The sequence below is a fragment of the Marmota flaviventris genome, chromosome 16 (assembly GCF_047511675.1).
Source record: "Marmota flaviventris isolate mMarFla1 chromosome 16, mMarFla1.hap1, whole genome shotgun sequence".
In the NCBI taxonomy this organism is placed as follows: Eukaryota; Metazoa; Chordata; class Mammalia; order Rodentia; family Sciuridae; genus Marmota; species Marmota flaviventris.
Genome location: NC_092513.1, coordinates 429,005 through 456,927, shown reverse-complemented (window position 1 = coordinate 456,927; position 27,923 = coordinate 429,005). Strand labels below are relative to the sequence as shown.

Genomic DNA, 27,923 nt, shown 5'->3' with positions numbered 1-27,923 from the left:
AGAGCAGTGGTGTCACTTGAGAAGGCCTATGAACTCCGTGCATCCTGTATGGTGAGGTTAGACGTCGATCACTGGGTATGGTGGCGTCTGCCAAGTTCCTATTGCAGAGTCACTAATTTTCCCACTGTAATTAAGTATCTTGACAAAGATACTTTATTAATCTGTAAATACCTTAAATTCTCACTAAACTTTGACCCGAAGACAAACAGCCCATTGGCATGTGTACATGATTGAGGCTTTGAACTTGCGCAGGTCACAGAGCACCCAGGACTCGTCCCTGTACTGTCGTTTGGCAGCACCCAGCTGCTTTCCAGGGCATAGACCCCGCCCAGAACTCACCTGCATCTCTCTAGTTCTAGAAGCTGGCACTTGACGGATGCTGAGTGAGTGGACACAGGCATGTCCTTATGGCCACAGTATGCAGGCTCTGCGTGTCTTCAGCAGATGCTGTCCCAGGCCTCTCCCCAGAGGCCTCTCTCTGGGCCGGCAGGGGTGCTGTGTCCAGTGGCGCCTTTCTTCTCAGACTGGTCAGGCTGTGGTGTTGGCATTCCATGCTCATTCATCACAGCGCAGGTTTCTAAGTAGACTGTCACTTGGAGTTGAGATCCTGTGGGCTGCTTTTTGCTTCCTTCTGAGGGAGCCGGCTCCATTCTGCACTGAGATCCTCTTCATTCAGAGGAGCGTGTGCTTTCTGCCAGGGCGTGGGAAGCATTCGGGAACCTTCCGCACTGGCCTTGTGGAGCATCCTTCAAAATTCTAGTTGACAGGACGGGGATTCCTGGAGTCACTTGGAGTTGGAGAGATCGAGCTTGATTTTAGTATATATTTATTTTAACATTTTTATGAGTGTAAATTTTCATATTCTTAATCCCCACAGGTATAAGTAAGGTCAGATGTCAAAGTTTTGTGGGGAATAAAGTTAGTCTGTGACCTCCTCTGCAGGTAGTCTTTAGATAGCCGTCCAGTGTCCCTGCAGAGGGGAGGCTTCTGCAGGCTGCATGACACTCACTTGCATGGTCTGCGGACTTCTTTGGTGATGGAAGCTATCACATGAACCTGGAGCTGTCCCTGTGGGTGAGTGTGCTGGCTGACCGCTGTGCCCACTGGGATGACCTCCTGGAGGCTGAGTGCACTGGTGGACAAGCTAGCAGGCAGTGTGTCTCCTCTCTCTACCGCAGCCTCCAGCATGGGCACCCATGGACATTCTGGGCTGGATGATTGTGCCGTATGTCCTGTGCCCTGTGGGATGTTGAGCGGCAACCAAGATTCCCCCCCCCCCCCAGGTGCCCATTGCTGTCCCAGGTGTCTTGGTGTGCAGAATCTGCACTGTAAAATAAGACCCTAGCGCAGAAAATTACATGACTTATGCACAGTAGAAATAAAATTGTAGAAATCAAGGAGCTGGTTCTGAAGTTTATATGGAAATTCAGGAACCTTAGAAGAGCAGTTTCAAAAAAGGACAAAATTAAGGAGTGTATTGCCTGGTTTTAAAACACACTGTACAACTTCAGTAATCAAGGCAGTGTGATAACTGATGTAAAAATAGACGAGCATCATAAACGTGGGATTAGAGTCCAGAAGGCTCATAGATACAGACCAACAGGTTGTCCTCAGGGTACCCGGGAAGTTCCGTGAAGAAAAATGCCAGCACTGGTGCCTTGGTCATATGGGCCAACAACTGTCTGTCCCTTTAGTGGACAGAATTGTCCTCCCACCCCCATGTCAGAGGGAGATGTGACATTGGGGAAGAACCAGAGAGAGTGTGAGGGACTGCCCCCCTGCCAGCAAGGATGGCTGCAGCTGACAGCTGCAGGTGCCTCAGAAGAGCAGAAGCCACGCAGCGCTTCTGGGCCCATGGAGGAGCCAGCTCTGCCCAGCTCTGGGCTGGAGCCCAGTGAGACTCCTTCAGACTTCATCTGCAGAACTGAGATCCCAGGCGTGTGCCTGGGCACTGAGTGGGTGATTTGTTCAGAGCCACAAGTTCCGCAGGCAAGTTAAAAAAGCCCAGCCTTTACTTTACATCTTACTGAGAAGTGACTCAATGATCACACACCTGATGACATGATGCAAAACTGTAGACCTGTGGAAGGAAAGCTGAGCAATCTTGCGTAAGGCAAAGATCTCCTAATAAGGATGACCCCCAACATGCGATCAACAGTACTTAGCCAAGTCTTGTAAAACTTGCTCTCTGAAAAACACTAATAAAAAATGAACAGTGAACTGTAGGCTGGAGGGGAAAAATCTTTGCAAAAAAAGATGCTCCTTGGGCATTTGGCGAAACAGCAGGCTGGCAGGAGCAGCCAAGAGGAGATGATTGTGTTCACTTGCCTGGTTTCAGAACACACTGTGCAACCTCAGTGATGAAGGCAGTGTGATAACTGGCGTAAAGACAGACGAGCACCGTAAACGTGGGACTAGAGTCCAGGAGGCTCATGACTATGTATCCATTTCCTCTCGGCTGCTCCTGCCACCCTGGCCCTCCGCTCTCTTGCAGTCTTTGATCACAAACCCCACAGCCCATTGCATGGCCAGTTTACTCTGCTTCTTGTGACACCCACCCCAGCACCCCACAGGGCACAAGGCACACCCAGGCCTCACAGGCCCCCAACAAATCTTCAGAGTCCTGATGGCCCAGGGCTCTTGTGGCCCTGTAGCTTTGGGAAGGAGCACTGAGTGCTGGTGCTGGCTCTGCCGGAACCCAGAGGGCCACCCTGTGCACGCCTTTGCCACACGGAGGGATGGTTTTGAATGGGGCAGGAGCAGTGCAAGTCTCCCTTGAGAGAGCTGGCTGCTCTGTGGTGTACAGGCATGGGCCAAGGAGAGGGGAGACCAGGCGCTCATTGAGGGGCTGGAGACCTGGAACTTGATAATGCTGCTCGGGTGAGAGACACCAGACTCTATTCAGAGGATAGGGTTTGAGTGTCGTGGTTGGGGTAGAGCAGTACAAGACATGGGACAAAGCCCCAGAGAAGCCTGGGCACTGGGAGGTACGAGGCTGAGTCAGGCGCTGTGGCCTCCCTTGTGTACCAGTGGACCCTAGCCTGTCAGTGCTGTGGATGTGAATGTTGTGGAACCTGGAGGTGTCCCAGAGGGAAGATGGTTTGGCAGGAAAGCCACGTGGATGGGTGCAGGTGGGCCTGGTCCTTTTACTTTAAGCTTGGGAAGCAGGGCAGAGTTTGGATGGAGGTCAAAGTGTTGTTTCAGATGGTCAGAGGGTACCCTTGGGGGAGGGGAAATATTGGTGGGACAAGTTTCTGGAGGGACTGTCAGGACTGGAGGAGACACCCCCTGTCCAAGCCACGCTCTCTGAACCAACAGGAACTGTTAGGTTGCCGTGTGGGGCTCCAGCCCAGGGCTTACAGTCCCATGGGAGACGGACTATCCTAGTGGCCCTGGTTGTGCATAGTAGGAAAAGAAGCCAGTGCCTGTGGGATGCCCAGCGTGGCCGTGTGCTCTGATTTGAGACCCAGTAAGCTGATTCTTTGGGACTTGGAGCTTGTCTCTGTATTTTACGGCCACCACACGTGGTGGTGTGTCCTCGGGAAGCAGAGCAGAGCCACTGTGCCTCCCTTTGCAGTGCTGGTGGTCCATGGCCTTGCCGTGGTGGTGTGCTGTGCCAGCCACGGTGGGGAGTGTCCTCGGTGTGCCTCTGCTGTGTGCACACCTTTAGTGAAACGTCTGCGAGTGTCTTCTGCCTGTTTTCTAGCAGGGTGGTGGAATCAGAAGAGTTCTGTATACCAGATACCAGTCCTTTGTTGGGGCTGTGACCTGCAGACACCTCCCAGTGCATATCTCGTCTTTACACCCTCACAGGGTATTTCTAGAGCAGGAGTTTTAATTTTGATGAGCTGCATTGATCAGTTTTACTGTTTATGGCTCAGGCTTTTAGTGTCAAGTCCAACAATTCTGCCTAGACCATGATCTTAAAGATTTCTTCCCTTTTTTTAACGTGTCAGTTCATTTTGAGTTGGCTTTGTGTGAGGTCTGATGCTCAGGTCAAGGTTTTGTGCATTATGTTCCTGCACGTCTGTGGAAGGCTGTCCTTCTCAGCCACAGTACTGGCCAGAGCCGTTCACATGTCTGCACTGTTTGCAAGCATTCCTGTCTGCAGCCCCTCCCTCTGGCCCCTGCAGCTGTGCAGGGCGACTCCAAACCAGGTGGCGGTTCCCGTCATCTGACTGTCTTTTCAAGATTGTTTCACCTACTTGAGGACCAGTGCCTTTCGCATAGTTCTTAGAGTAAGTTTGTGCCTACAGAAGCTGTGCTGGGATTTTGATAGGAGTTGGGGAAACCTGAAGGTCATTTTGAGAGAACTGACATCTTTGCTGTGTTGTCTTTCAATCCATGATGGTTATTTTGACTTTTGATTTCTCACATCAGTGTTTTTGACATTCAGCATACAGATTCTATACATTTTGTTAAGCATTCTGTAAGGGCTAAACCAGCAGTGACATAGGGAGAAAAATCATCTCTGCATCTGTATAAAACTAGGAATATTGTAAAAGTTCTATCAGAAAAAAATACTTCTCTGAACATGAGCCTTTCTGGAATGGGAACCACCCATGGGAGGAGCCACAGCTTGTTATCCTACAATCACCCAAGTGCTTCCCACTGCATTCATGAATAAAGCTTGGTTTCCACAAGCTCATTGGAAATGCAGGGGGTCACAAGCACATATTTGATATATTTGATATCTTTTGAGGCCATTTCTGTGTGGTCTCCTCTTCTAAGTAGACATCCTTATTTTTTCAGCTCCTCCTCTTCTAAGTAGACATCCTTATTTTTTCAGCTCCTCCTCTTCTCATCCTTATTTTTTCTGCTATGTATAGCAGAATTTGTTCTGTTTTGTTTTCCATGAGAGAGAGCCACAAGGGAAAAGTCCCTTCATTTTATTTATTTAGTTAGTTAGTTAGTTTTCATGGACCTGGTACCTTTATTTTATTTATTTATTTTTGCGTGGTGCTGAGGATCAAACCCAGTGCCTCGTACATGGGAGGCAAGCGCTCTGCCACTGAGCCACAATTCCAGCCCAAAGTCCCTTCATTTTATAGTCAAAGAAAACAACCCTGGTGTGGGGTGAGGCCCTCTGGAGCAAGTGAGAGCCAGGGTCAAGCTGGCATAAGGCTCATGTCCTTGCCTGGTGCCCTTTCTCATACTCTGACATACCCATGGATTTTAAAGCGTTCTTTCCTTTACTATCAGTCGTTGTTTCATCTCATATTTTGCAGGGCGCTTCTGGTGACACTGGAAGGATGCAGCCACCCGGTCGTCATGAAGGGCTTGTGTGCGGAGTGTGGCCAGGACCTGACCCAGTGAGCAGCATTGGAGGGAGGAGCAGCACTCTTGGGGTCTGAGGCTGGGCCTGCGGGCAGGGTTCAGAGAACAGCCGCCTTCCCTTGGCCACACCCAAACCAGACTGGATCCTGTTTTCATTCTTGGTTTGTGGAAGCCCCAGATCACTCCGGTGCTCTGCTCAGATGCAATGGGAGCATGCTAGAGGGTTGGGGTTTGTTCTCCCTGTGGGGACCACAGGCTTGTCATGTCCCCGGTGCAGGTGGCCATGTTCCCGCCTGAGCCCTCTTTTCCCAGGCCGTGGGCCAGCCAACTGCTGATAACAAGTGGTTCTTTGTCAGTCTGGAGGGTGGCTGACACTTGGATTTTTTTTTTTTTTTCTGTTTCACCTATAGGCCTGTTCATGGGTCTCATGACTTCGTAGTTAATTAGAGGGTTTTGACCCTGAATGCAACTAACTCTTGCCTGCAGGCGTGAGTGTGGCTGGGACAGCTGAGCTTTGTGGCCCAGAGAGTGGCTTACTGAGAGCTTGGGGTCTGGTGCTTTCCTGATGGTGCTCGGACAGTGGAGGGCATTCCCCAGCTGCCGCAGAGCAGGGTTCTGTGCAGGGGCAGCGGGCATGGCCCTGCCTGCAGCTTGGAGCCCGTCCCAGTTAACCCAGGCACAGCACCTTCTAAGGTATCTTCTTGCATTCAAAGGCTGCAGAGCAAGAATGGCGAGCAGCAGGTGCCGCTGTCCACAGCAACCGTGTCCATGGTCCACAGTGTGCCAGAGCTGATGGTGAGCTCTGAGGTGAGTGTACACAGGGTCCTGTGAAGACATGGGACCCGCCTACAGTGTCATTTCTGAAGGGTAGCTGTGCAGTGGCTCAAACGTTTCAGACTGATGGCTTCTGTCCTCCGCTGTCTTCAACCAGCAAGTGTGCCCCACAGCTCCATGGCAGGCACCTCCCTCATGCTGCCAGTGCAGGCACCGCTCTGTTTGGGTGCCCCTCGAGCCAGATTCTGGGTGAAAGGGAGGTGGTGGATGCCTGGACACAGCTCCAGAGGCAGCATGCTTCCCAGGGTGTGCACAGGGAGGACAGCAGGGCAGGCGGCTGTGAGGGACAAGGCTGCTGGGGCAGTCTGCTGCCCAGGAACTGCCATCGTCCTGGGGCTGGTGGAGCTAGGGATCAGCTGCCATAGAGAGTATTGGAAGTGAGGTGGCCACGGTGGGATCCAGGTGACATCTGCTGTGCTGCTGGTTGAGAACACCGTGGCGGGTAGCAGGTCCTGTGCAGGACTGGGAGGGAGGCCCTCCAGATCGTCTTGAGTGTCTGTGCTGCTCTGGTACCCACGGGTCACCCTGAAGCTTGTGGCCGTATGGGCCTCTGTCTGGTGTGCAGGCAAGTGTCCCGGGAGGGGCAGGAGCTAGCACCCTCCATGCCCCCACCCCCAGCACCTGTAGAGAGTTCCACCACCAGTGGGAGTTTTTTCTGGGTTGTGAGAATGCTTCAGGGTCATCCATTTCTCTTAAGTGGGGAAACATGGCTCATCAGGAGGATTTGGTCAGACTTATGCTCTCAAGTGACACACAGCAACTTCAGTCTGTTTTTATGGGGAAGACAGAATGCCAGATGCACTGTTCTGGTTTTTCTGGATCACTGAACTTTAAACAAAGTGAATGCGTGTGTGTGTGTGTGAAACAAAGTGAATGCGTGTGTGTGTGAAACAAAGTCGGGAACTTTGGGGTTACAGGAGAAGGGCGTCTCCCATCTTCCCACCACAGCAGAACTGCTGGCCCTTTATGCCACATCCCTTTCGGGAGCCATGTGGCAGGAGGTCTCCAGCTCACCTCTTCTGTGACTAGCTGAATGCAGTCAAAGCAAGAAACCTGGCATGAAGCACACCCGACATATTTACCTAGTGGATACGTTTGCCCTCTAGCAGGTTGGGCAGGGCCGTCTCAGAGGAGAGCCCGCACTGGGCCTGGAGTGTGGCCGTGCTGTGGCCGTGCTGGGCCCAGCCGGGCCCCCGGGTGTTGCAGAGAAAGAGGCAGGCCCGCACAGCCAAAGCTGCTGCAGGGTTCTCTGCCGCCGCTTGCTTGCAGTCTCGCAGGGAGGGTTTCAGGTGAGTAGTGCTGAGCTGCAGTAAACTCCCAACAGGAGACTCGGGAAGAGGAGAAGCAGAGAGAGAGCCTTCAGTGCGACACCAGGTGTCCTGTGCAGTCTCTGAGAACAGCAGCCCTGGAGAGTCTGGGTCGGGGATCTGGCTTCATTGTCCTTGCTCTGCTCTCTTCTTCCCCCATACATGTCCCTTGGTGTAGCCTCAGGGGATCTCCTCGCGACGACCTCGTCACAGGGTGGTTGTGCCCTGGTGATGAGGGAGTGAATGTCTGGGAGACCTGGTCATAGGAGAGAGTGGTCCCGTAAGAGGTGGTACTTCACTTCCTCCCGGGAGGCTCTGACACACCAGGCCCCATTTCCCTGAAGCTCACCGGCTTCTGTCAGGCCCCATGCCCGGGATGAGAGTCACCTTAGGGTCGTGATCACCTACAACCAGGCGAGGTTGGGCATTGGGGTTCCCGTTGCCAGATGCCCACTTCTCCAGGAGGACTCCCTGGGGTCTCAGTCGGATGACTTATGGATCTTCTTAGTGCTCACGTCTGACGTCGGCCCCTGCCTGTTCACGGCTGATGGCCTACCGCACAGTGATAAGGGCAGCGCTGGGCCAGGAGGACTGACCCTCCTCCCTGGCCTCTGGAGCAGGCCGGTGGTTCGCCCCGTCAGCCTCCTCTGTGATTGTTGCAGCTCACCCGAACTGAGGTGTCCCCTAGCATTCAGCTGACACCCACTTCCTTTCCCCCTCTGCTTTCCATATCTAGTCCATCACAAAGTGCCACCGTGACCCACATTCCCGTAAGCAGGTTTTGACCAGACAGACTGGATTTTGGTCAGTGTGCAGCGCTGGCCAGTGGGGAGACGCTGAGTGTGCAGGCTGCTGTTGACTGTAGGTCCTGGACATGCGATGGTGCTGATGCGCACCTACAGTGTCCTTTTACTTCTTTTAATGGAATTGGGCTTTACATTGGATCCAGATATAAGTACTCTTTTAATTTTTTCTTTTAATTTTAGCAAGCTGAAAAACTTGGAAGGGAAGATCAGCAAAGACTACATCGAAACAGAAAACTAGTCCTCATGGTTGATTTGGACCAGACCTTAATTCACACGACAGAGCAACACTGTCCACAGATGTCAAACAAAGTGAGTACTGTCATCTGTTCCCAACGTGGCTCTCCTAGAAGCCACCGCTCCCATAATTCAGTGTAAGAGTACGTTGTCTTGGGGTTGGGGTTGAGGCTCAGTGGTAGAGCGCTTGCCTAGCATATGTGAGGCACTGATTCAATTCTCAGCACCACACACAAGTAAATAAATTAAAGGTCCATCAACAGCTAAAAAATATTTTTTAAAAAGAGTACATAGTCTTGTTTTTAATACTTCTATAGGTCACCCTGTGTTTGGGGAGCAGATTAGCCAGTGTAGACATGATCTCGTGCTGCAGTTCACTGTGTCTGAGTTGTGGTAATTATCCTACGTGGTTGTTAGGTCCTAAGGGAAAATCACATCACCATGGGTGGTTAGCAGTTACCAGTGATAGTTAACTGTCACTATGTGTGGTTAGCAGAAGTAGTCACCATAGGTAATAGTCATAGGCAGTTGTGGGTGATTGTTATGGTTACCAGGGGTAGTTACCCCAGGGAGCTGTGGTAGTTATTATGGGTAGTTGTTAGGTCCCGAGGGACTGTCACCATGTGTGGTTAACATGGTTATAAGTGGCAGTCAGTCATCACAATGGGTAGTTGGTAGTTACTATGGGTAGTTAGCAGAAGTGATCACTTTAGGTAATTGTGGGTGATTGCATGGTTATGAGGGGTAGATACATCGGGAGCTGTGCTAGTTGTCAGGTCCTGGTGGTTAGTGTGCTTACAGGGCAGTTGGCTTCAGTGGATGTCAGCCTGCACTTCCTCAGTCATGAGTGTGAAAGGTTTTCCCCTGGTGTGTATCAGTGCTGGCTACTGGCTCCTCCTGAGGTCCTGGTTGGGCCCTGCAGTTTTCGAGATGACCAGCACCTCGCCAGGAGAGGATAAGCCCCCTGAGAAATAGTGAAGTCTGAAATAGTGAAGAAATAAGAGACAAAGTCAGAGAATCGGGGTTTTTTTGTTTTTGTTTTTTGGTTTTTTTAGTACATTTTTTATTTTTAGGTGGACATAATATCTTTATTTTGTTTTTACGTGGTGCTGAGAATCGAACCCAGTGCCTCATGCATGCTAGGCCAGCGTGCTACCACTTGAGCCACATCCCCAGCCCAGAGAATCAGTTTTAAAAGCAGAGTGCCTAGGCTGGGGCTGGGGCTCAGTGGCGGAGCACTTAGCTAGCATGTGTGAAGCACTGGGGTCCATCCTCAGCCCCACATGTAAGTTAACAAACGTATAAAATAAAGGTACTGTGTCCATCTACAACTAAAACCAAATAAATAAAGGCATTGTATCCATCTACAACTAAAAAACATTTAAAATAGAATGAAGCAGAGTGCCTGACAGAGTCTTCTAGTCCTGGGAGGAGCTGGAACCCAACAGTTAAAAAATGGCTCCAGTTATTCAAGGGAGAGGATCAAAGGAAGGGATACGGTTTCAGCAGGCGGAGTCTTTGTTTATGGTGTCTTGCAGTCATCAGGTTGATGGGCATCTTGACAAGCCACACTCACCTCTGAGAGGCTTGGGGACCTTTGGGCAGAGCTGAGTAGGAGCTCACATGTGTCTGGGCGTCGCACCAGCAGGATTTTCCTATTCGACGGCTCTGATGCCGGTTTGGTCCATGCACCGTTCACAGATGGCTCCCGACACTGGAGCTCGTCTGCAGACTCCTGCCGAGCCGCAGTCGCAGGTGCCCGCAACCTGTGCGCGCTCTCATGGCCCTGTGGTCCTTGCAGGGCATCTTCCACTTCCAGCTGGGTCGGGGTGAGCCGATGCTGCACACCCGCTTGCGCCCGCACTGCAAGGACTTCCTGGAGAAGATCGCCAAGCTGTACGAGTTGCATGTCTTCACCTTCGGCAGCCGGCTGTACGCACACACCATTGCAGGTCAGTTGGCTACTGCAGGACCAGCAGTGGGGTCAGGGCTGCCCATCTGTGGGCATCTTCAGGGACAGGATGTTAGCTTAACAATGAGGGCAGGAGAACACAGGCTCAGTTCTTGTGTTAGCAGCAGGACGTTGGTAGGTGAGAAATTCTGCTGTGGCAGCCGAGTGCTCTGGCCAGGAGGCACCGAGTAGGCCAGTGTGCAGGACCATGGGTGCGTGGGAACAATGGTGGGAATGTGCTTTCTGAAACTGTTTTACTGAAGGCTTGCACAGCTCCCGAGTAGCTGAAGGAGGGCCTCTGGCGCCCGCCACTGGTCTTGGCTGCACTTGAGCTGCTCTGCAGTGGCTTCCTGCACTGGGTCCTGTGCGGAAGACCGTGTGACCCCCGTGTGCTGCTGCCACACAGGGCCAGGGCAGTCCACAGAAAGACAGTGTGGGGAAGGAGGGGCTGGGCACCGCAGTCAGGACCTGTGTCACACTACAAAGCAGGTGTCCTGTCTGGGCTGGGTGCCCGGCAGGGGGCTCTGTGGGGACAGCAGGCAGGAGTCCCACTGCCCCAAGTGGGCATGCATGCTGCGGCGTGGTAACTGTACCTTGGCAGCAGCTGCAAAAGCCTCTTCAGTCAAGTACTTAGAAACTCTCAAGGTTCACTTTGTTTTGGGTTTTGATTGGTGATAAAGAACTGAATTTCTAGATTTCTAGTCTCCCTTTAGTATTTAGTGCCTTTGAAGGAAATTTTTTTAAATAGTTTTTTTATCTTTTTTTTTTTTAGAGCAGCATTAGGTTCACAGAAAAATTGAGCAGAGTGCAGAGACTCCCCATGTACCCCCACATACACGTGCTCCGCCTCCCTCAGGTCAGCATCCACTGCAGGGTGGTGTGTCTGCCATGATGGGCTGCCTGCGTGGGGGTTGTTCATCAGGACAGGGAGCAGCATATTAAAGTGAGCTCGTCTTGTTTTGCCCTTGATGTGTGGCTGTAGTGTAGCCGAAGCCTGAGAGGCAGGACGGGACTGTGTGTTTAAGCTAGTTATTTTCCACAGTCCTTGTGTGCACCCTGGAGTCGTCTTCTCGGGGACGTCAGGACGTTCGATGGGTCTGAGCTTTTGGAGCACAGTGAGGGTGAGCATGTGGCAGGCCCAGTCGACCTAGAGAGGGTCAGTGTCAGCAAAGCCGCATTCCCGGCTTTCATCCAGTCACACCCTTCTCCTCAGCCCCTTGACACGGGGTGTCACCCAGAGAGCCTGGCCTCAGGGAGACCTCTATCCAGAGGGGCTGGGCCTTGTTGCAGGCAGACTGGGCTGGAGAAGTGTGGCTTTCCTTCCATGGAATGTCCACTGGGTGGCAGCAGTTCACGCAGGGAGGAAGCAGACATTTTCTAGGTCAGATTTTTGCAAGTGAGAAACTTGCAAAGAAGCAAGGTTTTTAACAAAGGTGGCTACTAAGTGTCCTCTTTTATCATTCCTTTAGTTTTCAGAGTAAACTGCTTATAGAATGTGTACTTGGGTGATAATTAGGATACAAATGTTAGCAGTTTGAATACTCTTCCCTTATTGTAGAGACTGTTAATTCTGTCACCACTGGGTAGCTTCAATGTTCACAGGGAATTTACATTACAAGTATATGGGGTGACTTATTTCTTCTGAAAAAGCAAGCGTTTGGTGCTAATGAAATGCTAAGGGTGGGTGATCTGGGAGAAGTGAGGCCTGCCAGGGCTGCATTCTAACATCAGGAGGCAGTGGATGCTCAGGACACAGAGCCCCCTTCCATGAGATCGTCTGACCCCCCCGTGTGCTGCTGCCCACAGAAAGCCAGTGTGGGGAAGGAGGAGCTGGGCACTGCAGTCAGGACCTGTGTCACACTACAAAGCAGGTGTCCATGTGCATCTGGGCACCCAACAGAGGCAGTGGAGTGAGATGTGACCCAAAACACCAGTCTTCAAAGAGCAGGTCATATTGCAGTGTGGGTGTAAGAGTGCCTCCCGGACATCTGGCTGAGCATGCTCTTGCCCGCGGCTGCAGCGAGGTCCAGGAGCCACACCCCCTCTGGACTGCTGTCCTCTCCATCAGGGGTTCCCTGTGCTCTGAAGTCCACTCCGAGTCTTCTGCCTGGCAAGACTCTAGGCAGGGCAAGCCAGCGAGCGGCCCTGGGCAGGCTGCCCCGCCTGCCGAGGGCCGGGTTCCTGTCTCCTGCACATGCTGGGTTTGTGCCCGTTCTTTGCGGGGCTGTATTATTGCCATGGGTTTCCCCAGGTGCCTTAAATGGCAAGTGACGTTAAGTTGCTCAGCTGGCATTGAACCTGGACCACCAGTGTCTTCACCCCAGGAGATGACGTGAGAAACCTGCTTTGTTTCCGGCTACTTCTCCTGCTTCCACAGACCGGAATACTTTCACTGTCCTGTTTTTCTGTGTTCTCTGTATTAAAACGGCATGTCTGATTATTAAATAACGTAGATGTAAACTTTGCAGCCTTACTAAATGTGATGTTTGGTACAGTGCAAGCAGGTACTTTGATAGGAAATTGATCCTTTGCCGACTGTTAGTATGTAACGTAAAGCTTACTACCTTCTCAGTTCCCCAGGCCAGTTTCCGTGATGTTGCTTAAGTTTGCAGCACTGGGAAGTGGTGCATGCCAGTAGGAAGTGGTTGCAATGACCCTGCTCTGTGTTTCTGCTTTGTAGTGTGTGTGTGTGTGTCAGTTCAGCAGCTCCCCCGGTCTGCAGTTCTGCGTCCACAGAGAAGGGCAACTCTTGTATTACCTTGGGGTCTCAGGTACCCATGGCTGAAAGCAGTCAACAATTGATAGGCTTTAATCGTGCCATTCTGAGTGGGGATGCGGCTTGGCCCCTTGACTGGTGTGTCCATGGTGATGCACTGCCCACTTCATGGCCACTTGGTAGACATCGCAGTCATCAGATTGACATTGCGGTATCAGGGTGCTGTGTTCCAGTAACACTTTCCTTAGTAACAGCCTCAAAGCCGAGGAGCAGTGGTGCTGGCAGTTCAGGTATGCCAGAGAGCCAGAGGTATGCTCTGCACCACTGCTTGTGGTCACAGGCAGGAGTGCCAAGGAGTGCCCCAGGTGCTTGAGAGAGACCATGTCCACCTTGCTGTGGCAGCATGTTGCTGCGGTGGCTTTGCTTTGTCATTGTGTGAGTCTCTCACTGCCCCGTGTACAGGCTGAACTTTATCACATGTCTGTGTGTATAGGGAAGACACAGGCAAGGTCTCGGTGCCACCCAGGCTTCAGGCACCGCCGGTACCCCTGTTGGTGTTGGGGAAGGTGGAGGGGCTCCCGTCAGGCAGTCAGGCAGCTTAGCCCTCAGACCTCAGAGGCGAGGAGCCCCCATCACCTGTGCCTGAGACGGGGACGTTCCCTCACTTCACCACAGCTCTGTCTAGGTCAGTTAGCTTGGTTAGGCAGTGGTTTCAAATTAACAGCACTGCAGACACACACACGGTTCATTCTGGAGGAATTGAAGCCCAGGGTTTGAGCATAGGAGACCGTGTAAGTGGTCTCACCTGGGAAGAATGCGACTTGCTGGCACCATTGCCGGGCATGTCCGCTGGGGTGGGGCGACGCTGGTGCGTGGTGCAGAGGGGCACGTCTGCCCCCAGGTGTGCAGTTCTGTCGGTTTTCTTTCACAGGCTTTCTAGACCCTGAGAAGAAGCTTTTTTCCCACCGGATCTTGTCGAGGGATGAGTGCATCGACCCGTTTTCTAAGACAGGAAATCTGCGGTATGTGCCAGGCAGGGCCCGTCACTGAGCAGGGCCCCATTTGGCTTCTACTTTCAAAGTTGCATTTTGAGAACCAGAGTGAGGGTTCTGGAGTTGCGTCTTCTGGGAGTTGGCCGATCTTCAGCAGTGGCTGTGGAGAGCCACAGGCGCCTCCTCCCCCTGAGCCCTGCCCTGTGTCCAGAGTCCCCTGTGCTCTGCTGCTCTGCCCCAAGCGGCACAGTGGCCATCTCACCCTGCACTCGTGGCCCCACAGCCTGCTGTTGAGGCTCTGCGTCACTCTCACTTCACATAGGCCTGGGGACAGTGCTCCAGGTCCCACGCCTGTGCAGAGGGCCTGCTGGACCCGGCTCCAGAGGCAGGCAGTGGACTTCCCACTCTAAAGTTACCACCTCTTTTCTGCTGGGCTCCTGGGGAACTTGGGAACCTGACTGCACAGGGTTGAGCCTGGCCCCATGGCTGGACGCCTGAAATGTGTACTGTCTGGCCCTTTAAGAAAAGGGTTGCCTCATGTTGTCAAGGAGAATTGGAAATAGTGCTGCCGGTCTGACTCCTTTGATGTGACTCTCTGGAACCACCAGGGGTGGGAGCTGAGTAAAGGTCCCCTCCTCTCGTAAACCTGCTCTGCTCGAGGCGTCTCCTCAGCAGAACAGAGCGCTGCGCCCGCTGGTCACTGCTTGGTGCAAATCGCCTGTTTTCTCTTGTAGAAACCTCTTTCCCTGCGGGGACTCCATGGTCTGCATCATCGATGACCGAGAAGATGTCTGGAAGTTCGCCCCCAACCTGATAACTGTGAAGAAGTATGTGTATTTCCCAGGCACAGGCGACGTGAACGCACCCCCTGGGCACCGGGAGTCTCAGGCGAGGAAGAAAGGTGGGCAGTCTCCTGGCGCGCCTCCCAGAAGCCAGCGCTCTGCTTCAGCGTCTGTCTCTCCTCTCGTCCTGTCTCTGTTTTGGCTGCTGTAAAGTCAAGATCCACTTTTTAAATTTATGTTACAATTTTATAGAATTTGCTTATATCTCAGTTTTATTTGGGGCTTATGTGATACTGAAGGTCGGGGCAATTAAAATCGGTATCTTCTTGGTCAGGTGAGATTCTAGATGCTTCTCAGCACCGGGCACTGCAGCTCGTCCAGTTTTCCTTAAAGCCTCCGCATTCCTCAGAGGGTGTGAGAGGTGGGTGCAGGGGCTCTCTCATGAGGATGCCCAGAGCTCAGGGCCCTGGCTGTGCCCTCCTGGAGTCCGCAGGGAACCATGGACCTCTCAGGCACGCTTGAGGCAAAGCCTGTTGAGGAGACGTGATTTGGTTTTTTGTTTTTGTTGTAATTTTTCAAAGATTTTTTTGTAGTTGTGGATGGACAGCGTGCCTCTGTTTTGTTTGTTCTTTTTTTTGTAGTGCTCACATATGCTAGGCAAGTGCTCTGTCGCTGAGCTACGGCCCCAGCCCCTTGATTTGGTTTTCAGAGTTTCTGTTGGTCTCTTGAGTTTCAAAGCAGGACATCTTGAGGCACGCGTCACTGCTGTAGTCACTGAAGTAGAACTTAGAGGTCAAGGCCAGGGGAAGGTGGTGCTCAAGGGCCCCTGGCAGGGTGTGTGGTGGGGACCTTCTCCTATAAAGCCAGGGCCCGTGTGGGTGAAAGGGCGCCAGGTTGGCGTGGCCGCACCCTGGGCGTTGCTGCTGGCTCCTGACAGGTGGGTGGTTGTGGTGTGGGGAGGCGCGTGCTCAGGGTTCAGAAGTGCCGAACGGGGGGTAACAGGAGCCTTTCCCTTTGTGTGCACATTTCAGTAAACCATTCTTCTAAAGGCGCCGATGTCTTGGAACCAGCCCCGTCTGTGAAAGAGCCCGAGGAGGGCAGACCCGTTGCCGGGGCAGAGCGGAGCAATGGCCTGGGGAAGCCCACCCGAGAGGTGAATGGCAGTGAGGCTGCACTGGGAGCGTCTCCCAGCAAAGCAGATGAGAGGGACGCCTGGCCCTGTCCCCGGGCCCCTGGTGGCCGTGAGCTGGCCGAGGCTCCAGAGCCCCAAGCCCAAGCCTCCTGTGAACAGGGAGGCCGGACCTCACCAGGGGCCCAGCCCACACAGGGCGCCTCCAGCCCGGAGTTGGATTTTGACTTGTCCAGTGACAGCGAGAGCAGTGAATCGGAGGGCCCCAAGTCGTCCTCCTCGACCTCTGAGGGGGAGAGTGAGAGGAGGAGCCGAAAGAGACCTGCAGCTGCCCGCGATGGCGCCAAAGCCGCACAGCAGGGAGGTCCGCCTGACACGGGCGGGGAGAGACTGGCAGGGGCAGGCCCCCCTGGAGAGCCAGGGCCCAGAGTCCACACACAGGACAAAGGGCCAGACCTGGACGGGCAGGAGGAGGGTGAGCGAGATGGCCTCTGTGGCCTGGGCAATGGCTGTGTGGACAGGAAGGAGGCAGAGACGGAGTCCCAGAATAGCGAGCAGTCAGGCATCACCGCCGGCGAGTCCCTAGACCAGAGCATGGAGGAGGAGGAGGAGGACACGGACGAGGACGACCACCTGATCCACCTGGAGGAGATCCTGGTGCGTGTGCACAGGGACTACTACTCCAGGTACGACAGGTACCTCAACCAGGAGCTCGCGGAGGCTCCGGACATACGCAAGATCGTGCCAGAGCTCAAGAGCAAGGTGTTGGCGGACGTCGCGGTGATATTCAGTGGCTTGCACCCAACCAACTTCCCTGTGGAGAAGACCCGTGAGCACTACCATGCCACGGCCTTGGGGGCCAGGGTCCTCACCCAGCTGGTGCTGAGCCCCGACGCCCCTGACAGGGCCACCCACCTGATCGCAGCACGGGCTGGTAAGTGCCCCCCACGTTCTGCGGGCGCAGCAGGCCAGCCGCGCGCTCTGGGTGGTCAAGGCCTGCCTCCACCCGATGGCAGTCCCTGTCCTGGAGGCTGGCGTGGCTGTGCGTGGCCCAGTGCGCGGTCAGGCACACTTTCTAGAACGGGGACCTGTGAGAGCGGGTGGGTGATTCCCTGTGGCGGACTTCTTTGCCCGGGTGCATTCTGTGGGCCTCTGCACTGGCGGCTGGCCGCTGTGGGTCCTTTGAGCAGTCGCTTTGCTGCTCTGGGATGGTGGCGCTCTCTCCAGGAGTAGTGGGAGGGAGCCAGCCAGAGGCTGCGTGCCTCAGGGAGCAGGCGAAAGACGAGGAGCCCTCTGAGAAAGCCAGTTGAGCAAAGAGAGCATTCACTGTAGGCAGGAAAGGGGAGGACCCCCTGGAACTGGGTGCACCTCCTCTGGCTTCCGAGACCTCAGCCAAGGAGGACGGAACCCTGGAGTGACGGGCGAGCTTGCAGGGATGCTCACCCCAGACGCGTGAAGACTGCCAGCTGCCTCGGCCTTGCCTGTCACAGCTGCTGTCAGCGAGTCAGGGCTGCGGACGCTTGGCTTCACCTCAGGCCTGTTTCCACGGAGGCCGGCGTGCTCCTGTTGGATGCTGTGCCTCGGGTGCACGTCGGGCTGTGCAGAGCCTTGGGTCATAGTGTGGAGGGCTCCCACCACCGTGTGCCGTGCTCAGGGCCAGAGGCAGGCTCTTCTCCCAGCCAGATCCCCTGCCCGGAGAAGGCGCGGGGGGTCCAGCCTCCACCCTCCACCCGCAGGTAGAGGAGGTGTGGCTCAGGTCCCTTGCTTTTGTACCCGAGTGCTTCCACCTGTGGCTGTTGCCCGCGGCCACCCAGCACCTGACCCGCAGCTTCTCCTGCGCGCTCTGGGCTTGTTCCCTGTGGCACACCCTCGTCCTCTTGGCTCTTGTGTTCAGGATTCACGTGAGGTAGGCAGCACCTCGTCCTGCCTCACAGCACAGGGGTTGTGCCGCCAAGGGAAGTGACTGTCCTAAAGACCTAGCTGACCAGAGCTGCAGCAGCCACCTCAAGTCACAGGGGTGGGACAGGCTCAGCAGGAGCTCAGGTGGAAGCCTCAGACTAGGGGACACTCAGGATGCACGAGGGGGAGGACAGGTCCTCAGGAGGCCACCCAGGTGCTGGAGTAGAGCTGAGAGCCCGTCGGGTCCCATAGAAGATGGTGGCATCTGGTGGGATGATGATGGCAGGGCTGCAAAGAGAGGGACAGGTGTTCGTCCCTGCGGACGGCTCTTTGGAGGGGCTGGGTGCAGTTGCGAGGCCCTGGTAGTGTGTGGAGGGAGAGCTCGAGGTCCTGGTGGTGGTGAGATACACAGGTCCTGCCCCTGGAGGCCGAGTCTCGGGCAGAAGGAGGCGATGCTGCGGGGACCTGGCCTCTCAGGGTCCCTCCTCTCGGCTCCTCCTGGTCCCTTCCCCAGGGTGTCCTTGCCCTGGGTCTGTCCCAGATGCCCTCCCCCTGCTGCAGGGACAGCCTGACAGTGGTCTCCACAGGCACGGAGAAGGTGCGGCAGGCACAGGAGTGCAGGCACCTGCACGTGGTCAGCCCCGACTGGCTGTGGAGCTGCCTGGAGCGCTGGGACAAGGTGGAGGAGCAGCTCTTCCCGCTCACGGAGGACGACGCCCGGGCACACAGGTGGGTGCTAGGCCATGCCCCGCCCTGAGCTGTCCACCCATCAACAGGTACCTGACCACCACTGGCCTGTGGGTGTGGCTCTGCCTCATCTCCCAGCAGGCCCGTTTCACAGAGGATCAAATGAGGTCTAAGTCGGTGAGGGGAGCTTGCTGCTGGCCAGTGTCCCCGGTCCATGCCACCTGGCCCCCAAAGCTGCTCCTGAGCGCTGGTGTGTTCTGCACCACCTTTGCCCCATCCCCCAAGAAAGTGACCCCTCCCCGCCCGTAAATTCGGACAGACTGAGGAAGCCTGTGTGCAGTCATCAGAATCAAGAAGCGGAACTGCTTTCTCTGTTTGGGTGAAGCGCGATGTGGCTTTTAGTGGTGGATCTTAGCTTGCGTGCCCCGAGGGCCAGGGAGTACTGCGCGTTAGGTAAAAGCACTTTCCAGATGAGCAGACCGAAGAAAGGGCGGGCCGGGCTGGGTATAAAGGGTCGGTGCAGAGGCTGTCCTCCATGTCTCCCGGGGAGGCACTCGAGGGTGAGTGTGCCTGCTGCTGGGCCACAGAGGCAAGGTGCCCTCGGCCCCGCGAGGGGCCACTCCCCAGGCAGCCCCACTGTGCTGGTGAGGAAAGCCTGTGTCTCCACAGCACACAGGGGCTGCTCTTGCACACCCTCCATCAAGGAACCCAACCAGGAGCCAGAGGCTTTGGGAACCATGTGCCTGGGCAGTGGACATTGGTGGTCCTGCATGCTGTCCCCCCTGGTCTGTCCCTGCATCATGCCCATCATGCCCTGTGCCCCACGTGGGCATGGCTATTCTCACGGCCCTGCTCCTGCCCTCGACAGGGAGAACAGCCCTACAGCCTTTCCTGACAGGCACAGCCTGCTTCCAGCAGCCTTGTTCCACCCCACGCCCGTCCACCCCAAGGCCCAGCCTGGCCCCGAGGTCCGGATCTATGACTCCAACACAGGGAAGCTTATCAGGACAGGTGCCCAGGGCCCTACACCAGCACCAGCCGGCTCCCTGCCTGTCCACGGGGAGTCGTCCTCCTTCAGGTAAGCGTGGCGCCTGAGGCCGTCTGGGTTGTAAGGCGTCCACCCCATTAGGTGATCGTGTCAGCTGCCACGGTGTGGGCAGGGATGCTGAAGGTTGAGTTCAGTGTGTGCTGGCTCCTGGGCCGAGGGCAGCAACTCAGTTGGTGGGCACTGGGGCTCTTCTGTTCATTTCTCTGCCCCCTCTTGGGTTCCAGAACAGAAAGCAGAGAACTTGTGTGGATCCTCTGGAGCACCCTTCATAAGCCCTGCCCCTCCTCGTGGCCCTGCACGTGTGTCGGGTGCCCCCGGGCAGCCCTGTGGGGTGGTGCTGGCTCTCTCTGATGCCCTCCAGGCCTAGCCTTGCAGGCCTGTTGTCCCCGGCCACCTGCCTGTTTTCACACACTCTGCCTGTGGGTCCTGGTGATCTGAAGCAGGCGAACGTTTCCCAAAGTGGCCTCGGTGACACTTCACTGCTAAGGTGTGCTGAGACCACACAGCCAGAAAGACGACCCAGCCGGGGTCTTGGTTCAGGGTGGCTGCAGGGTGGCTCTCCTGCCTTCTGGATGTGGACAGGCCTAGCGCCACCTGGGGACACATTTTTATGCCTGAAAATGTCAGCTGCTGCTTACGTGCTGGTTCCTCCCAGTGACGGAGCGTGGTCACTTGTGGTCACTGACCACAAGGGTCGTGGCCACACACTCTGCTTCCTGTGGCAAGGCTCTAGGCTCAGACTTGCTGCGTGAAGTGGGTTCCGTGTCGGGGACGCTCTGGCAGTGTTACTGCAGCATGTGCCCTGTGAGCCGTGTCCCCACCCCAGGGAGCCACGCCCTAGCTGGAGCCCTGGTGCCGGGCTTTCTCTGTGGGGAGCGTTTGGGATTCTGGCCTGAAGAGCAGTTTCACTTGGTACCGTCGAAGGCACTGGAGAGCAGCTCCCGGCCGCAGGGCTGTGCTCGTCCACGTGGCGTGGCCTCGCCGAGCCGGTGGCAGTACCTTCCTGGGCTCAGGAGATTCATGGTCGGGGTTAGGCCGTGAAAGCAGTGAGGAGGGCACAGAGGAGGAGCCCAGTGCACCCCAGACCTCCCGCCTGGTGGGACTGCCGCGCCAGGAGCGGCTCCTTCAGTGACCAGTCAGGCAGAAGGGTCCGTGAAGTAAGCCGCGAGGTAGGAAATTCATAAGACGACTCCTCAGGAGAGCCTGTGTCCCGTGGGTCTTGAGCACTGGGGTTTCCATCCCCTGGGGATTGGCGTGCACCCACCCCGCTGTGCTCTGGGCCTGGGTTTTATGAAGTTGTGCAGCTGTGGCTGCGGGAGCACTGGCTCTTGGCGATTAGCTCCATCCACAGCCACCCCCTGCAGAGGTCGCAGGTCAGGCTGGATTAGCAGGCCTGCTCTTTCTGGTGGCCAGCTCCATCCTGGAGCTGCCACTTACCCTCTGCGTACTCCAGCGTGGGTTCTGTGCCCACAGCCAGGACTGGCGCATGCCTGTGGCACTGTGGGATCTGGCCCCGGGTGCTGATGTCTCAGTGGTAGGTGGTGCAGGGCCCTGCCCAAAGGGAAGTGCTTGGGCAGGGAAGAGCGGTGCCCTGAGTGGGTGCCGATGAAATTCAGGCCTCCACTCCAGTGTTAAGATGAAGTCGTGGATTTTAGATCAGCCTCAGAACTCACACTTGCAGGTGCGGACGGGAGCCTGCCTGTTCCGAATGTGCTCCTCATGCCATGGGAAAGAGGTCACAGCTTCGCACTTTGGGTTTCTTAAGCACAAAAGCAGTTGTTGAATAACCGCGGGGTGTGTTTAAAGATCAGGTGCAGTTGTTTCTCGTCCGTTCAGCCCTGCCTGAAGCGTGTGTCTCAGTAGACAGGGATTCTAAGGGAAGTGGGAAGAAGTCATTGTGACTGAGAATAATTTGCGTAGGGTAAGCTGAATAGAGCAGAGCATGTCTTTGTCCCTGGAATGGCTGGTAATGAAGGCATAACTCGAGACAGTGACTGGCTGCAGGAGCAGTGTCCTCCGTGCCTGTCCCCAGCAGGGCCCAGCCACAGCTCTACCTGGAGAAGGGAATCGACCCCAAGGTGCTCGTGCTGTTCGTCATCACCAGCCTGTTGAGGTGCACGAGAGACAGTGATGTGGGCGGTCCAACTCACCACAGAGGATCAGACAGCCTGTTGCTCAGTCAGTCACGCCGTCTGTCAACACCGAGACCTACGGGAAGCAGCCTTTGTGTGCAGGTGGCACACGTCAGCGTTGATGGTTGAGAGCTGTTTGCAGACGCGACCACATGGCCCTTCTTCCCCTCCTGGTGCCTCACAGCACGGGGTACTGCAGGAGCTGCGGCCTGGGTACAGCCACTCTCTGGCCACGCCCCCCATGACCCGGGTGGTCAGGCTGGGCCTTCTCTCTGTGGGTGAGGGCATCAGCATGTTGCCCCCTGCAGCACCTGGCAGCGCCCCTCAATCAAACTGGAGCCTCCCTGTTCTTTTGACACGGTACCTGCCGAGTCTCGCAGGTGGAGCAGATGCGTGTGCTGGCGCTCTCTGCACTGTGGGTCCCACACCTGCTGTGCTCCCTCTCCACCCTCCACAGAGGCCCAGTGACTGCCCCCGCCCTTGGCAACGGGAGCCCTCACCCCACCCCAGCCACCCACTGCTTCTTATGCCCCCACAGCCTGCACCTTGCCCACCTCCCCAGAGGCTCCCGTGTGCCTGCCACAGTTCTGCAGAGGGCCACCCTCCCCCACCCAAGAATGACGGCCACTGCTGTTTGGGTCTAGAACCCTGGGTGGGCCCATTGTGACAGGGCTCCGGGTGGTACCCATGGTAGGCTGTCCTCTGAGCATGTCCTCACCCAAGGCTGGGGAACTGTGAGTTTTTCCTGACTCTTCATGATATTTGTGGCTCTGGGCTGGGTCACTGGCTCTCCTAGAGACTCAGATGGGTGGGTGTGAGGTGCAGGACCTCATCAGAATCAAAACCTTTCCTGCCAAAGGCCCCGTGGAGAGGACGAGGCAGCGCAGGACAGACAGAAGACGACGGGCATGTGCAGAGCTCTGCAGGATAGCGGAAGGGGCAGGCCTCGGGGTCCCTGCAGCCAGCAGGTGGGCAGAAGTGCTGTGGTGGATGCAGTCAGCTCACCCCACACCAGCTCCCTGGCTCCCTGGGCCTGGGGAGGAAGCCATGCTGCAGGACCTCTGGACACACTGAGACTGCACAGCTGAGCACGTGTCTGTGTGGTTGCACCTTTTATTGTGAAACCTTTCACGTCACCTGCAGTGGAAGAAATGTCACACAGAGAGTCCTCATGCCCTTGGCCAGCTCCAGTGACAGCATCCTCCAGAACCCTGGAGCAGGCGGCCCCCCCAGGGCATGGCAGGAGCACAGTCCCCGACAGCACCTACACCTTCCTGCTGCCCCTGGCACTGCCCTGCCTCATCCAGCCCTGGAGTTCAGCCCCTTGAAGAAGGTTGTCAAAAACAGGGCCCGGAGCCATGTGCCCTGGGGTCTGGCCTTTCACTTGCCGGTTCCCCTGGAGGTCAGTGGGTGTGGCTGCCTGGACAGTGCCCCCTGGTCAGTACCCAGTCACTGCCAGCCCTCTGGGGGTACCTGGGCTGTGCCCAGAATATCTGTTGTTCCCCATGCAGCTAAGGTCTGGCGTTGCTCTGCCATGCAGGGGTGGGCTGTGTGGCAGCTCAGAAGTGTGCCCTTGGAGAGGCTGGCCACTTCCGCCCACCTGCTGGCTGCAGGGACACCGAGACCTGGCCTTTCCCTGGCGGCTCTTGCTGCTTCCCTGCAGAGCTCTGTCTTCTCTGTCCTGCGCTGCCCGATCCTCCCCACGGGGTCTTGGCAGGAAAGATTCCGATTTGGACGCGGTCCTGCCTCTCCAGCTCCCCCCCCCCCCCCGTGCTTTCCCTGCTGCCTGTTGGCCTAGCCAAGCCCTAGGTCCCAACAGTGCCCTCTGCTGGTCATTCAGGAAGTTACAGGTGAGGGCCTCCCTAAGTGGCTGAGGCTGGCCTGGAACTTTGGATCCTCTTGGCCCAGCCTCCTGAGCTGCTGGGATGACAGGCATGGCCGGCACCTGGCTACGTCTTTGCCGCTCAGACTCTGTTCGGGCGGTGAGCTGTTGCTCCACCTCACTCAGTGGCCTGCAGCTCCCCTTCCTTGGCTGCCTGATGCCGCCTGGAGTTGGTGTGGACCTGCAGCGTGTCTCCAGTCTGTCTGTCCCCTTGGCCTGTGGAACCTGACCTTCCCCTCAGTCCAGGGCGACGGCTGGACTTAGGGTGGTGGAGCTGCAGGTGTCTGCAGGTGCTCTCTTGGGTTGGGCAGGGTCCCTCCTGTGAGTTCGTCACTGGTGGGTTCTGGATTTTGTGACCGTGTGGTTTTGCAGCTCTGCAGACGGTTACTGCACAGGGAGCATATTGATTGCCTTAAAGGATCGACACAGCCCTGCTCCCTGGGTCGGGTGCTGGTGTCCTTGGTGGGGAGCAGACTCGCCCGGTGAGGCAGGCTGGGACGTGTCGCCCACCCACGAGACAGGAGGAGACTGCCCGGGTGTACGTGGTGGCAGTCTCTAGGGAAACCACCTGGGTTTTTGGGGAAGCTCTCCAGGTCACCTGCTTCACACTAGGCAGGGCTATGTCATGTGTCACTCTGCCCTGTTCTGCTGGTTCTCCTGGAGTGTGACGATGTCCCTGCTGGTTCTCCTGGAGTGTGACGATGTCGTGTGTCACTCTGCCCTGTTCTGCTGGTTCTCCTGGAGTGTGACGTGTCGTGTGTCACTCTGCCCTGTTCTGCTGGTTCTCCTGGAGTGTGCTGATGTCGTGTGTCACTCTGCCCTGTTCTGCTGGTTCTCCTGGAGTGTGACGTGTCGTGTGTCACTCTGCCCTGTTCTGCTGGTTCTCCTGGAGTGTGCTGATGTCGTGTGTCACTCTGCCCTGTTCTGCTGGTTCTCCTGGAGTGTGACGTGTCGTGTGTCACTCTGCCCTGTTCTGCTGGTTCTCCTGGAGTGTGCTGATGTCGTGTGTCACTCTGTCCTGTTCTGCTGGTTCTCCTGGAGTGTGCTGATGTCGTGTGTCACTCTGCCCTGTTCTGCTGGTTCTCCTGGAGTGTGCTGATGTCGTGTGTCACTCTGCCCTGTTCTGCTGGTTCTCCTGGAGTGTGACGATGTCGTGTGTCACTCTGCCCTGTTCTGCTGGTTCTCCTGGAGTGTGACGTGTCATGTGTCACTCTGCCCTGTTCTGCTGGTTCTCCTGGAGTGTGCTGATGTCGTGTGTCACTCTGCCCTGTTCTGCTGGTTCTCCTGGAGTGTGCTGATGTCGTGTGTCACTCTGTCCTGTTCTGCTGGTTCTCCTGGAGTGTGCTGATGTCGTGTGTCACTCTGCCCTGTTCTGCTGGTTCTCCTGGAGTGTGACGATGTCGTGTGTCACTCTGCCCTGTTCTGCTGGTTCTCCTGGAGTGTGCTGATGTCGTGTGTCACTCTGTCCTGTTCTGCTGGTTCTCCTGGAGTGTGCTGATGTCGTGTGTCACTCTGCCCTGTTCTCCTGGTTCTCCTGGAGTGTGACGATGTCGTGTGTCACTCTGCCCTGTTCTGCTGGTTCTCCTGGAGTGTGACGATGTCGTGTGTCACTCTGCCCTGTTCTGCTGGTTCTCCTGGAGTGTGCTGATGTCGTGTGTCACTCTGCCCTGTTCTGCTGGTTCTCCTGGAGAGTCTGATGTCATGGGCCTTTAAGGGACCAGGTATCGGCTCTGCCTTCTGTGTGGCTCTCTTCTGTTCCTCGCCTTCGCTGTCTTCTTTCCCATTTTTCTTTTTTTTTTAATATAGTTTTAAATAATTATTCTGCCTTTGTTTTAATTATTTTATTCATGTGTGGTGCTGAGAACCAAACCCACGGCCTCACCCGCTCAGCAAGCGCTCTGCCTCGGAGCCCCAGCCCAGCTCTGGACTTGATGAGTCAGAAGTGACTCAGACCTTCAGTGAGGCAGTCTGTGCCCTTGCACCCGGCCACACAGAGGGTCCCATGAGGGTCTCCTCACCCTTCCTGTGCCCCTCAGGGCTCCCTCACACTCCCTCGGCAAGGTCCACCATGGGACCTTTGTCACGTTCCTCATGACTCGACCACTGGGTCACTCCAGGGGAACTGGGCTGCACAAAATTCCTTTGGGTCCTGTGATGCTCCTCTGACTTATGGGTGGCAGAAAGGGAGCCCGTGCTGAACCTTTTATTGAGGAGAAGCCATTCCGCCGAGGCAAGGGGTCAGGTTTCAGGGGCTTGAGTCTGGTTTTGTGACGCCTGCTGTCAGCGGGTTGACTGACATGTAGGAAGGCCACACCCAAGGGCAGAGCAAGAGCAGGGGACACACAAAGCGGTTTCCCTGGAACGTTCTATCCCAAACAGGGCACAGGGGTAGTATCACAAGGAACAGGGGAGAGTAGCTCGATTCACGGGCAGCACACCTATGTCTGAAGATGCGTCCTCAAACCTCTGGGACAGGGCAGTGCCAGGCACGACGAGACGTGGTGACAGTGAAGTCCTGTCCGCTCCAGGACGAAGATGCAGTCATTCAGAGTGGCTCCCCACAGACCTCTGTGTCTCCTCATCCAAAGCGTCTCGAGCTTCTCTTCCCCCGACACGTTTTCGAGTTAGGCCCCTCTTTGCAGTGCCCTGGAGCGCCTCCGCCTGCTTGCCTCTGCTGGCGTGGGCAGCCCGCGCTCCTCAGTCTGCTGCTGTTCAGGGCTCTCTGCTCCTGGGAGTTCAGTGTCATGTGTGTTGTGCTGTGCTTGGGGGTGGGTGCTCTCAGATGCTCATCTTTTGCCAGATTAGGGCTGTTTCCCGCTTTTCTGTGGGCCAACTCTGCCTCCACCAGGACCCTGAGCCAGTGTCACCTGGCGTCATCTCAGAACTGCATTCCCTTTTCCTCTTTGGCCTGTTGGCTTTGTTTTCAGAGAGGTGATTCTGTTAGAAGCTGAACTCACTGGCAGTTTTCTTCTGTCACCCCCATTTTGCTGTCATGCCCATCCTTTGCTTTTTGTTGTTGTTTTCATCACATTTTTTGGTTTTGGGATCTCTTTTCGTTCTGTTTATTTACTTACTGATTTTTGCTGAGGCTCTGCGTTTTTCCATTTAGCTCAGGTGTGTTTGTGATGACTTGAGGAAGCATGTTCATCATGGATGGTTAGAATCTTTGTCAGACGACTGTGTCATCCTGGAGTTGGCCTCTGAGTTCCACACTGTGCTGTTCTTGAAGGACAGATGACTCTGATTGGGCCCTGAGGCTTCCCGTCACGTCAGGGGATGAGGGTTATAGAATCCTCCATCCTACTGATGCCAACTCCGTGGTGGAAGTAGAAGTGGAGGCAGCACCTGTTCTTGCAGGGGTGAGCGTCAGGCCCGCCTGCTGACGCCCAAGGTGGGGTGGGGGGCCCCTGTCACTGGGAGACAGCTATGGGGGTCCCTGTTACCATGGGGGATGAGCCCTAACTCTCCCCTGGGCTGCCTCTGACACTGCAGATGGAGTGGGAAGGGCCTTGCTTCCTCCCCCAGGTGGGGTGGACGCTGGGCTCCTGTGTCCCTGCTCTACCTTCTCTGAGCCCCAACCCAGGAGTGTTGGGGTCCTTGCAGTATTTGGCTGTGGTGGAGCAGTTATTTTCTAAACAACTTTAAATACTGATTTTTAAAGTAACACCAAACCATTATATGTTAACATAACGAAAATACCAAATATGCTGAAGTCAAAAAGAAATGTTATCAGAGTGACATGTTTTACCCTTTGTGAATCACTTTGGCTTAGTGTTTAGGTAGAAATGCACAAATCTGTCCTGCCCCAGAGGTGCTGCTGGGGAGAGAGGGAGAACTGGGCAAGAGGCCCGGGAGGCCGTGGTTTGGTAGCTGATCTGTGTTGTGTCTTCGGGTCAAGGAGGGGCATGGTTTTCCCGTCTTGCAACCCTGCAACTGCACCAGGACAGTTTACCTGGGTGGCCATGCGTGCACACTGGGCCTCAGCCCCTCTGACCTGAAGAGCAGCACTCTTCCAGCTGTCCCAGTGGACACTCTTGTTCTTACATCCCATCTGCAATCAAAAAGCTTTTCTAAATGGCAGCATGATACATTTATTTTTAGTAAAAAGAAAGCTTCTGCTTTTGAGCTCTGGGCATGTTCGGCTCTGGGGTCGTGGGTGTGAGGGCAGTGGGCAGTGGTGGTGTCCCCCAGGTGAAGCCCCGATCACACGTCTGTCGGTACCTGTGAGGAGGACAGGGACCTGGAGT

At 55.6% G+C, this 27,923-nt stretch overlaps 1 protein-coding gene across 3 annotated transcripts in view; it reads left to right on the top strand.

The window, feature by feature from the left end:
* The window catches only part of Ctdp1 (CTD phosphatase subunit 1), a 43,429-nt gene that overhangs the window by 7,175 nt on the left and 8,331 nt on the right, over positions 1-27,923 (top strand). For 2 of the 3 annotated variants that reach the window (XM_027935294.2, XM_071602589.1), the window contains exons 2-10: positions 5,229-5,312; positions 5,991-6,084; positions 8,405-8,533; positions 10,260-10,410; positions 14,057-14,147; positions 14,852-15,018; positions 15,931-16,962; positions 18,515-18,656; positions 19,483-19,692. In XM_027935294.2, coding sequence (XP_027791095.2) covers positions 5,229-5,312; positions 5,991-6,084; positions 8,405-8,533; positions 10,260-10,410; positions 14,057-14,147; positions 14,852-15,018; positions 15,931-16,962; positions 18,515-18,656; positions 19,483-19,692 — 2,100 coding nt within the window. The remainder of the gene's footprint in view (positions 1-5,228; positions 5,313-5,990; positions 6,085-8,404; positions 8,534-10,259; positions 10,411-14,056; positions 14,148-14,851; positions 15,019-15,930; positions 16,963-18,514; positions 18,657-19,482; positions 19,693-27,923) is intronic. The other variant, XM_027935295.2, reaches the window with a different exon arrangement.